Source organism: Cricetulus griseus (assembly GCF_003668045.3).
Source record: "Cricetulus griseus strain 17A/GY chromosome 1 unlocalized genomic scaffold, alternate assembly CriGri-PICRH-1.0 chr1_0, whole genome shotgun sequence".
Classification (NCBI taxonomy): domain Eukaryota; kingdom Metazoa; phylum Chordata; class Mammalia; order Rodentia; family Cricetidae; genus Cricetulus; species Cricetulus griseus.
This window is the reverse complement of record NW_023276806.1, coordinates 235,588,510-235,600,273: the sequence shown is the minus strand read 5'-3', so window position 1 is coordinate 235,600,273 and position 11,764 is coordinate 235,588,510. Positions and strand designations below refer to the sequence as shown.

General features: G+C 47.6%; 1 protein-coding gene across 1 annotated transcript; it reads right to left on the bottom strand.

The window, feature by feature from the left end:
* Positions 1-1,537: 1,537 nt before the first annotated feature.
* On the bottom strand, positions 1,538-3,528 carry LOC113833302 (heart- and neural crest derivatives-expressed protein 2). The gene is made up of 2 exons (XM_027394050.2): positions 2,974-3,528; positions 1,538-1,636 (listed from the first exon to the last, which is right to left on the bottom strand). The coding sequence occupies exons 1-2, from the start codon at positions 3,526-3,528 to the stop codon at positions 1,538-1,540; spliced, it is 654 nt and encodes a 217-aa protein (XP_027249851.1).
* Positions 3,529-11,764: the final 8,236 nt, after the last annotated feature.

Below are 11,764 nucleotides of genomic sequence, written 5' to 3'. Positions count from 1 at the left end.
CTGGGGTACAGGGCCCAGGCACAGCAAAACCCGGGACAGGGTTAAGTTCTGGGCGGTTGTTAGCCAAGGGGAGGTCGCCACTTGCTCTGGTTGCAGAGTCGAAGACTTCAGACACCGAGCAGTTAATATTGAGTTCCCTGTAGCTCCTTGTAAATCTAACCCAACCTCTCGCCCCCCTTTAAATCTGTGGTCTTGTTCGCGATTTCTTACTTGACATAAAATTCCTTGTTACCTAATCAGAGACTCTTTTTCAAAAGACTCCCCTCCCCCACCGCTACCACGCCGATGAGACTCTTCCAAGCTGGACGGCAAAGCAAAATCCCCTCCTCTCTTTTTTCTCTCTCTTAAAAAAGAAAAGAAAAGAAAAGAAAAAGATCTTGGATGAAAGCCCTAGATTTTGAACTAAACGCCCCAGACTATTTCCTGTGGCTGTAATAAGGCCTGGGATACTCCTTCACACCTCCTCCACAGAAGAAACATGCTCCCCAAACACAAAACGAAGCACCAGGCACAGGGCTTCCGATTGATGTCTCTAAAACAAGAACATCCTTCCACTTTCTGCACCACAGGCCCTTCTCCCAACCAGGCACTCCAAAGGTCTCCTGGGAACTCCGGGAAGAAGAAGAGAGGCAGCACTGGAGAGAAGCCTAGGCCTTTGGTCAGGATTTTCACCAGGACACTCCACTTTAATAAAACCACTCCTTCATGGAGGCAGCCTCAGATCATATTGATTGATTAGAACCACTGACTCTTTCAAATGAAGTTGGAGGCAATTACGATAATTTAGTTTACTTCTGAATATTTTAAATATTATGGAAACAAGTATAACAGCTTTGTTTTCAAAATTCTTTTGAGGTATCACCCATATAGAGATTAGGGTTTTTTTTTTTTTGTAAAAAAACACACACAGTGGTTTATTGAATACTCACAATGTTTACACCTTCAATATTAATTAGATTCCACTTAGTTTTAGAGGACAGAAGTGCACAAAACAAGTAGCTGGTGGAAACATCTTCTAATAGGGGACAACAACATTTGAAATGACAGCACTGGATAACTGACCCCAATAGAAATGTTAGCGGCCCTGCTTTCTGCTTTGAAATAAAACTTTATAACCCCCAGGAATATTTATATCCAAAGGCCGAGTAAAAAGATACACATCACATACGCACTAGTGTCCACTTCTTTATCTGGAGGGAGTTGGGTAAGTGGGGGAGGGGACAAGGCTGATGCCTACACAGCCAAGAGGGAACATTCACGCACAGAGAATGACGGGGTCCCTTACCACACGGGAGTGTCCTCTTCATATTAAAATATGGAATGCTTTTCTTCAAATGTCCACTTTTTTTTTGGAGAGGGAGGTGGGGAGCGGATGCCTCAAGGGGGGCAAAAAGAGGTGGGGGAAAGGAAATTGCACATAAATAAACCGATGATCCAACTGCAAGAAGTCCTCAGAAGGGAGCCCGAATGCTTTCGGGGAGTCCTGGGTTTGCATATGGAGCCTTGGCCCGGGGCTCCCTAGCTCCTCTGCTCCTCTTCACTGCTTGAGTTCCAGGGCCCAGACGTGTTGCGGCCAGCCTGTCCGGCCTTTGGTTTTCTTGTCGTTGCTGCTCACTGTACTTTTCAAGATTTCGTTCTAAACAGAAAAAGGGGTGAGGGGGAGAGAAATGGAAAGAGAAGTTCAGAGAGGATACCTGGCCCTTACTACTTCAGAGCACAGCCAGAGTACAAGAGGGACCGCTTAGAAATAGGGTGGCCTCGAGTACCGACCCCTGCAGAAGTTACGCAGGTTTCCAGTGTTTTAGCTATCTCCGAGGCCTCCCTTAGCAACGCTCAAGGACCCAGCCAGTCAGTTTATAAACAATGGCCAAATTTCTAGTCGTTTAGAGGGAAGCCCGTGGTCTTATTTTCCCTTTGACTGCTGTTGTAGGAAAGGAGCTAGAGGCAGTACTAAATCTGTCTTGCGTTTTCAATAGCAACCCCACATCCAACGGGCCCCCCTTCTGGCCTGGGCCTCTCCTGCCAGCCAGCAGCGGTTCGGTGCCCTCAGCAATGCAGTTCTTCTCCAAGACCCTCGAAAGCTCTGGTTATTTGGAAGGTTATTTATTCCATTGCGCAGCAATCAGAGGGCTGCAAGCCACAAAGAAGAAAATCTCCACAAATGGAATTGTTTCCCAGGTTCTTCCCAGCTGACCCAAGCACCACCGCTTTCCAGGCAGCTGGTAAGAACCTGAGAACACTTTAAATGTCTCGGCATAACTTCAGGTGTTAGAGTTAATAACAATGACCATAATGTCTACTTAAAAAAAAAAACCCTTAAAATGCACAAGCTCATCCAAACAAAATAAGAAACACTCGTGACATATAGCACTTGGGAAATTTCGCTTTACCATTGCAGTCAAAGAGAAACTAAAGTTGTGTTTTCACCTTAAAGGTACTTAACGTTTACAGTCTCCTCTCCCGTGCAATAGCAGTGTGGACGAGCATAATATTTTCTTAGTGTTGGAGCCAGAGACAGCCTCGGTTTTGGAGTGGGGAATGTGATTAATAGTGAAATAATTGGAACCCAGAGACCACCGACAACTTACTATAGAAATATTTAAAAGAAAGGTTGGATTGGAAGCCTAAAGATAGCTCTGGTGGACGCAGAATGAGGGGACCCGGACAGTGCGACTGGGAGATGGGTCAGTTCCTACAGTTTGGGAGGCCGGTCCTAAATAGTTGGAGGAGCAGAGAACCTCCGGGGAAGACCAGAAGCTCGGGGTGTAAGTTCTAAACTTTCCCGCCGCTGACATCCTCCTGCTCGGTCTTCATAACTTTCCAGCAAACCATCCCTACCATAACCTGGTGAAAACTTCGGCGTTCTCCTCAGCCAAAGAATATGGTATGCAATTTTTCAGCTCTACCGGGAAGACCTGAACAACTGTCCCACGAACCCGAGGCCCTCACCTCCCTCTGTCCCCCGGTACTGACCAGCTCTTTCTTCCTCTTCTCCTCTTTCACGTCGGTCTTTTTGATCTCCGCCTTGAAGGCCTCCGCCTCGCCGTTCTGGTCATCCTTGGCCAGCAGATCCATGAGGTAGGCGATGTAGCTGGTGGCCAGGCGCAGTGTCTTGATTTTGGAGAGTTTGGTGTCGGCGGGCACGTTGGGGATGCACTCCCGCAGCTCGGCGAAGGCGCTGTTGATGCTCTGAGTCCTGCGCCGCTCCTTGCGGTTGGCGGTGCCCCGGCGCTTCACCGGGCGCGGCCCCCCCAGGCCCGGAGGCCCCGCACCCGGCGGCACTCCCCCATAATGGGAGTGGTCCAGGCCCGCGGCGCCGCTGGCATACTCAGGGCTGTAGGACAGGGCCATGCTGTAGTCTGGGGGCGACATCTCCGGGTGGCCAATAAGCCAGCCGTGGAAGTAGGGGTTCTCCTCGTGGCTGCAGCGGCTGGCGGCGGCAGCGGCAGCGGCGGCGGCAGCGGCGGCGAACGGGTAGCCCTCATGGTGCACCACGGGGTGGTGGGGAAAGCCCCCCACCAGACTCATCTCGCCTTCCGTGGCCCTCCACGCGCCCCAGCTTGCGCGGAGCCCTGCCGCGCCCTCCGCCCGGGCCCCGGCCTCGACGATCGGCGGCCTCCCCCCCCCCCACCCCCCAACCCCCGGGCTCCCGGGCCGGCCCGGCAGCCGCAGAGGGGGCCGCTGCAGCCCGGGGCCCTCGCCTGGCCCGCCGGGCCCGCCTCAGCTGCGCCGCGGCCGCCGGCTCCCCATGGGGCGCGGCGAGCTGGTCCCGGCACCGTGCGCCCCTGCCCGCCGCCGCCGCCGCCTGCCCGGCTCTACAGCCCGCGCGCCGGCTCCCGCTTTGCCCGCTGCAGCTTCAAGGCAGAGCGCTCCCGAGCTCATGCAAAAGTGCCCGCCGGCCGGCTTCCGCGAGGTTGTGCGGCAGATGCGGGGCACGGGACTCCTGACTCCGAAGCTGACCTGGAATCCGGGGCGAGTCCGAGCCGGGGCTGGAGCAGCCGGCCCGGCTGTGCCGGGAGGCGGCGGGGTCGCTGCTCAGCGTGGAGCTACCTCGGTGCGACCCTCCCCTTCCCGCCTCTTCCCCTCCCCCACCAGCCCGATCTGGATTCTTGGGCGCTTATTGTTTTAATAAAAATTTTGGTTGTTTTGGTCCTTGAGTGTGATTTGTTTTTAAAGCTGTAAGTAACGTGTCGGTCCTCGCTCCTCTCAGGCTCTCTCGGAGGCTTTGCAGAGAGGTCTCAGCGCATCCATTTTCTAAGATCCTCTCCTCTCGCGACAAGAATCTGGGGCCCCTGAAGGCGCCTCGGAGTTGGGAAGCGGCGACTGGGCTCTCGGTGGGGTGTGCACAGTGGCCAGTGGGAGCTCCCGGGTGGTGGCGGCGGTTCTCCTGGGCTGGACGCAGTGAGGGGAGCAAGCCGATTTCCCCAGCAAGATCTCCATGTACAGCTACATCTTTAGGGCAGCTCGGGTTAATATATGTCGTCAGAGGCTCCTCACGCCAATCCCGGGGCGGCGGGGGCGGCGCCTCGCGCTCTCCGCAATAAAACTTTTTGATGTTCACGTTGCTAATTGCCGAGGTCCTCTTCTAGGATTGGTTGTCCACTCATAACCATAAGATAATTAAAACAAGGGGGGAGGGTTAAAAAAAAACCTTTTTATCAGCCATAGGTTAATGCAAGTGTTTAACAGATGCTTCGCTATTAAAATATCCCCCCCCATGGAAGAATCTCAAACCAGGTACAGTATTATTTCAGTTTCTTTTCTGGTTACGGGGGTGGGATGAAGAGGAGAAGGAACGTAGATGCTGCCTTTTTCAAGTGTGTGTGTGTGTGTGTGTGTGTGTGTGTGTGTGTGTGTGTTGTAGGTAACTGAGGCACAAAACTGAGCAGGCAGCCTCCTGTAGTTTTGCTGGACGGGGGGGGGGGGGGGAGGAGGACGGGATAGTGGCGACAAGAGTCTGGAGGCAGCGGTAAGGATCCCGATTAAGGTGCGATTGGGAGCAGCCGAGTCTGTTTGACCAGGCTGGTACCCAGCGCTCGCTCCTTTGACCCAGCACACGTTGGAGAAATTTCAGTGATTTTAATGACTCAGGTTCTAGTGACAACTTGTAGAGATGGTGGATGGGAACTTCAGTTTGAAAATGCACCAATTTGCATATTCTTCTGGTGCAGCAACCCCAACAGAGACTTCGGAGGTTTTCAAAGTGGGGCACCTCGATTTCTCGAATTTGTGGTGTGGCAAGTACCCGTGTTCCGCTGGTTTAACTAGCCTGTTTGGTAAGTAACTGAATAGTTTTTACAGCGTGTTCGGAGCTTATTTTCTAGTTTTTATGAACAAACATATAAATATATCTCTGCATTCCTGCCTCCCCCATAAAAGCGGGCATCTGTGGAAAGCAGGTTTAGTTATCGGAGGGGAGCCATTAAACGGCTGTTTAAGAGGCAGGCAGGGAGGACGGCTCGTGGATGTTTAGACTGCTTGCCTTGGCGATCTTGAACGCATTAGAACGGAAAACGGATCTCTACTTGTAAGTGAGCCGGCCTCGGGGCACCCAGGCAGACCCCTAGCAGCACGGGTGGAGGCGGTCAGTGGAAGAAACTGAGATCACCCTGCGGCCTTGGCCGAGGACGCCCAGAAAGACAGACTAAGCGTGTGCGAAGATTCCTTCTGCTCACTCTCATGATGGAGGTCGGTGTACAACAGGGTGTGTTTGCATCAGAAGCCCATAGGCTGTAAATTCGATCAAGTCGAGGGCTGGCCTTGGACATGACTAGGCAAGCAGAGGGCACATCAGTGACTCCACCTTGGGCATCGCTCCTTGGAGGCAGGAGCAGTCTGCTTTCAGAGTTGAAAGAGAACCCCAGCCATGGACAGTCCTTGCCCCTGAGCCTGGCTGACTATGGTTCTGTCTGGAAGGCCAGATCGGCAGGAATTGGAGGGCACCCAACTGGTTGCTCCCATGGTCTCCTGGCTGAGACCTCGCTGGCTACTGCACTGTGGTAGTCTCACAGGGTTTTAAAATATAAATGTATGGAGCTAGGTGGTGGAGAATCAGAGAAACTCGAAGAGTGTGGCCTATCTTCTGTCTATAAGGGGACAGTTTCCCTCGCCAGCCCCCAGTAGACGGTCCTAAAACAGAGAGCAAATCCTGGATGGGAAATAGATGCATTCAGTCTTGCTGGTTAGCCCAGAGGCTTGCCTTTGGTAGCAGAACAAAATAATGGCTTGCACACAGTTCTGCTTCCCAGCATGGGTGGGTCTGTAGTTTGGGGTACAATGAGAGTTTTCTAAAGAACCACTTCTTCAAAGAAAGAAAAGGGGCACTGTGGTGGAGGACTCTGTTTACATTTACACAAGAAGGGTACCCTGAACCAGTAAATACTGGTAGTTCAATCCTCTGACATTTGATACACTTTTAAAAAATGTCTGTTTATAAAAAACATGTAGGCCTTGGGAACAGGTAGACTAAGTAAGATGACTGCACTGTGGCCCGCAACAGATAAAAATAAAATTAGGGAAGGGAATATCTTTGCTGCCTCAGGAAATCAACTTTTAGGGGATTGGAAGATTAGAAGAAGAATTCAGAGAAAGATAGGGCTAGGGACAGATAAACTGTTTGCTCCCCAGTGGCCCCGGAAGCTAGGGACCAGAACTTGCTACTTTTAGCCCCCTTTTCATGACTCTTAAATAGAAACCAATAACATCAACAACAATAACAACAAAAAGTGGAGTATGGATACATGGCTCCAGATAGCATCCTCACAAGTGATAAAAGCAATGGATAGCATGTGGTAGAAAGGGGGCCGTAAAAGAGGCTAATCTGACCATCTTTCCTCAGTGACAGCACCATTATCAGTTAAGTACTACAATCCAGGCTTCTGAAGCTTCATGTATCTCAGAAACCCAAACCCAGAGACTAGAGCTTTAGAAAGGCAGTCTGAAGGTAGCTGGAGAGAGGGGGCATGGAGGTAAGTTTTAGTAGTGTCTCCTATTATAGAAGCTGGCTGTCTCTAACTGAGCTGTGTCCTTAATGGGTTTGTTCACCTTTTCTTTTTAGTATCTTTTGACACACTTTACTTCAGTAATCTTGGGTTAGCTTGCTGCTTTGGAAGACTATGGAGCTAAGACGCTATTTTAAATTTGTCCCTGTTTTCCGTGGCCTGGCCCCACACGGAGTGGGTGGTCCTAAGAGAGCTAACGGTGATGTGATGGGGAAGTTGACACTGTTGATCAGGGAGAAGGTAGGAGAATACAGGTTTCCAGTTTCCAGCTTCGATGTCAGCTTGCTCCCTCACTCTTGGGCTGTTCTAGTTAGTAAGGCCTCTGGTGAACTATACTGCATAAGGGGATACACTTAGAATCTCCAAAGACCAAGGAACTGCGATGATGCTGGTTGTAGGCCATTCTGGGTGCCCGGGAGGAACCCCACAGAGGGTCATCTCTCTCCTGGGAGGCTGAGGGCTGAGCGGTCCTGGGTCTGCACACCATCACAGGAAGGCAGTCCAGGTTCAGGGTGGTGTTGGAGATTCTGTGTCCATAGTCTTCTCTGACCCCACCGATAGTGTATCCACAGTGTTGCACGCTACATTGTTTTTTAGCCAAACAAACAAGGCTGGTTTCAAACATTTATTTTGTGCCCAAGTCACTTGCTTTTTTCCTTTTACTATCATTTTCTTTCTCTGGAAAAAAAATCAAAGAGCAAGAAGAAGGCTGGAGACCCCCTTGCAAACATTTTGCCCCTGTGAGATAATACTTTTGAGCTCTGTTTAAACTAAATATTTTTTAAAACTCCAGTGTCTTTTTAGGGGAAATACAGATCTTTTCAAGGTATTTATTATTTCAAAGGCAAGAGCAATTTTGTATCTTGTGCTGTGCTCATGAGTACTCAAAATAAACTGGGTCTGAGAAGAACCAGGCCAGAAGGCCATAAACACACATTTTATATTTACAGGAATTATGGCTCAATTCCCTTCATCATCTTTCAAGCCCCTTCATACCTTCCTTTCCTAACTAAAGCAATACAGGATTGATTGTGAACATTCCTTTAGACATCTATAACAAGGTGAACTCCAGAACATGCTAAGAACCCAAAAGGAATACCAAACCCAGTAGGTGTCAGGAAAATGAATCTGTTACTAAAGACGTAACCTCTGCCTCACCTGCTCCCAAAACACTGTTTTCTGTCACACTCTAGTTGCCCTGAAGGCGTTTTCTCTACTGGGGGGCACTGTGTCACACTACTTGTTAGCCACTTAGTCCCACCGTGTTTTAGGACATCCAGAACAAGGCCTACCAGCTGAGTGGCAGCAAAGTTCTCCCTCTGATAGGGCTTTGGTCTTTTCCTTTTGTGGTAGTTATCTACAGACTTGGCAACAATGTTTCAAAGTAGGACACCCACAAAGTAGGGAATACAGTAGATTGAACTTTTATGTCTGCTTCAAAAAACGAAGGGCAGGAGAAGGTGCCTTGACTCTTATGTGGTTTTCTTTTCTTCTGAACAATTTCTTCTTGGATTTTGGGGGAGGTGGAGCATTTGGGGAGTAGACCCCCTTCCTCTCAGTTCTCCATTTGAAACAGATCTGTGCAGATGGAAGAGGGAGGGGCTGGTTCAAAGGCAGGGATGACTATGGAGGGGGCGATCTTAAGACATGAACTCTTCAGTTTAGTTGTGCCTAGCAAACAGTAAAGCCAGGACTTGCTAAGTGCCAGGACATTTCTCCCTGTATTTTTCTTCTCCTCTAGCCTGCCCCTTGCCCTTCTTTCTTCCCTTATAACTTACCCCCCAGAAGTGTTGGGGTTTATACATTGCTTGCCCTGTCACTGAATGTGAGACTTGTGGAAGAATGAGGCACTAGTTTATCCTTAAGTTCTTTATGGAAAATCCAATTATCCATTATGACCAGCAGTAGATCTTCCATTTTCTTCAATAACCATGACTACATTCCCGCATTCACTAGAAGATATGTTGCTTCTGTGGAAGAGTTCTCATTGATGAAGAAGGATCTGGTACTTTGACAGGTATCCGTAGATTAAAAATATTCATTCAGACTAAAGGCAACATAAAATGTGCTGTGAACAGGCATTGCAAAAGATAGCATTATATATAATAACATTGTATATAACATGAATTGTTATAGTAATCTCAAGAAGTATGATAAATCTGATCTTTGCCACTTTGTAGTAAAATATTGGTTTTAGAATAAAAGTGTCACAAGACAATACATCCCTCAGGATTTATACAACATACTCAAAGAACCGCATACACATAGAAATACTTCAGAATTGGCATCTATTTGAGATGTAGACCCTGGCTTTCACTCCCAGCACTTAAGAACAACAACAACAACACACAATAAAAACCACACAATAATAAAATAAAAATTAAAGATAAAGAGAATTATTTTCTTCCAAGCTGTAAAGAAACCATTCTGAATTCAGATGAGAATGTGATTTTACATTCATGCTCTTTGGAACTAGCCAGCAATGAAGTTAAGCTAGCATGCAGTACAGCCTGGGGCTCAGAGTTAACTAGGAAAGAAATGGCTGCTTATCATGTGGGGCTTCTGTAGCATCATTTGTGGGACTGAAGAATTTACTTGTGATTTGAGTCCTATTCTTTCCCAGTTCTAACTGCCATGTTGGGGGCACTCCTGGGAAGTCTCCACAATGTGGCTTCATTTGCAGAACCACATAGATGGATTTCTTTAGCTCTGACAGCTCCTTCCAGGCCTTTTTCTGCATTCTTCTACAGTCTTTGCTTATAGACAAGGGAGTTGAGTCAGGATGGTTAGGTTTCAGGTTAACAAAAAGAAACACTTTTATTGTCAATATTAATGGCAAACTTCGATTTTTACAAGCCTTGGGTTGAGCAGATCAAAAGCAGCTTGTCTTGATTTCTCAATATTCTCTGGCGCTTAGACAATTACCTGCAATTTTGGTTCTAATGAAACAATATGAGAAAGTTAGTTGCAAAAAATTGTGAAGTTAGTATTTGAGTACCGATTTTTACCTGTACACAACATATTATGATCTAGCGATTTATTCCTTCAACTGGAGCTGAGTTTTGAAGGAGAAATCCTTTAAGAAAATATGTTTAAGCAGTGGTCCTCACTTGCAATGTCATGAGTCTTTTTCAGTGTGTGCATTCCACGGTTTTCTTTTTGGCCGGGTAAGGATCCGGCAGACTGAGGTCTTCCTGGTAATTTGGGTACACCGAGTCTCCAGTTAATGATAGATAATCAGCCTTTGGGTCATTCGGTCATTCTCTTATTACAAACCCCTCCTGCTCTCTCTGATCTCCTTTCAAACTAAATTTCACACAAACAAATAAAGCAAGACAGGGACAAATTCTTAAAAAAAAAAAGGAGGGAGAAATATTAGAAACTTCTGATACAGAACTCTAAACAAGGAAAGGCAAGCTAAAAGAGGATAGGAAAGAACATCTTATCAAAATGAGCATGTTGTGTACAAAACATTAAAAGAAAAGAATCTGGTTTCTGTTAAAGTGACAGAAAATTAAAATAAAAATAATTGCAGGCAGCAAAGTTATAATATAAACAGAGAAGTCAGGATGCTTGCTGGGAATGCGCAGCACCAGGAGGCAAATTTGTTGTTGCAGATTATGTAGCTGTCCTCTGATTGGAGAAGCGCTACTTTGTTCCATTTTCCAAAAAGAGAATGGTTTTCTTTTTAATACTTGCATGAGTGCTCGTTTAAGTCAGCATAGGGCCTAAACTCGAGGAATTAAAAAGTGGGACTGCATTTTTTTTTCTTGCAAAGCATTCCAACTTCAAACGAAGGACTTATTTGCATACAGGAAAAGCAGAATTCCATTTAGAATGCATTTGCATACTTCACTAAATCCGTGTGACTGGTGCTTTTTTTTTTTTTTTTTTTTCTGACAGAAGGCACAGTTCATTTTCGAGCAAGAACAACGAAACCAGCTTCACTTCCTGTTTTTTTTTTTTTTTTTTTTTTTTTTCCTCTTGCCATCTACAGAAGAGTGTGACTTCAGAAAGATACTTCAGGTTGGCCAAGGCACATCTCAGACTAGACTCCGGGAAAAGAGCAGACTCAAGGGCTCAAGCAGTCAGGGTCTCTGGTGAGAGCGCCCCTAGTGTCATTTTACTGTCTCTGCTCTTGACACTTCCCTTTGATAGAGGTTACAAAGCTGGCCAAAGACTACCAACTTCCAAAACTTGGGCTTTCAATCTTAAGCCGGGTTGGAATTTTGGACTAGATCAACCTGCCATTCGCCAAGTTACAAGGAGAGCGTGAGATGGGTGCTGGCAGTAGACAGGCCAGCATGTCTCCAAATGTGGGCTCTGGCACCTTTTGACTTGCCAACCTCTTTGACAAACAGCCCACCTTCCCAAGCTAGAGAAGAATCAATACTTCATTGTTGCCTCTAGATCCTTCCTGAATGCTTCCACATCACAGGAGTCCTCCTTCTGCACTCGAATCAAGCGCCCCCCTCCCGTTTTCTGAACTCCTTTCTGGTGGGGTCATACAAATAACTCTTGCAGTTCTCTGAGCACACAGCTTTCACTTCTGTCCTGTAAAAATGCAACTAATGTTTTTGCACAAAAAGATGCCCCAACAGCCCGTGGGAAGGCGCTTTAGAGAAACCGGGACGTTCTAATTGCAATCAGGTTGTTTTATTCTATTTGAAGACCGTTAGAGCCGGTAAGCGACTTGCAAATTATTTATGAAGGAACAGACCTTCAGCCTCAAGCCTTTGCGGGCACTGGGGAAAGTGTCTTCC

What these genes read in the sequence shown, in the direction of transcription:
- LOC113833302 (XM_027394050.2), bottom strand. Translation starts at nt 3,528, where the DNA reads ATGAGTCTGGTGGGGGGCTTTCCCCACCACCCCGTGGTGCACCATGAG. An exon ending in AGAAGAGGAAGAAAGAGCTG is followed by an intron (nt 1,637 to 2,973) that starts GTCAGTACCGGG and finishes TTTTCTGTTTAG; the next exon opens with AACGAAATCTTGAAAAGTAC.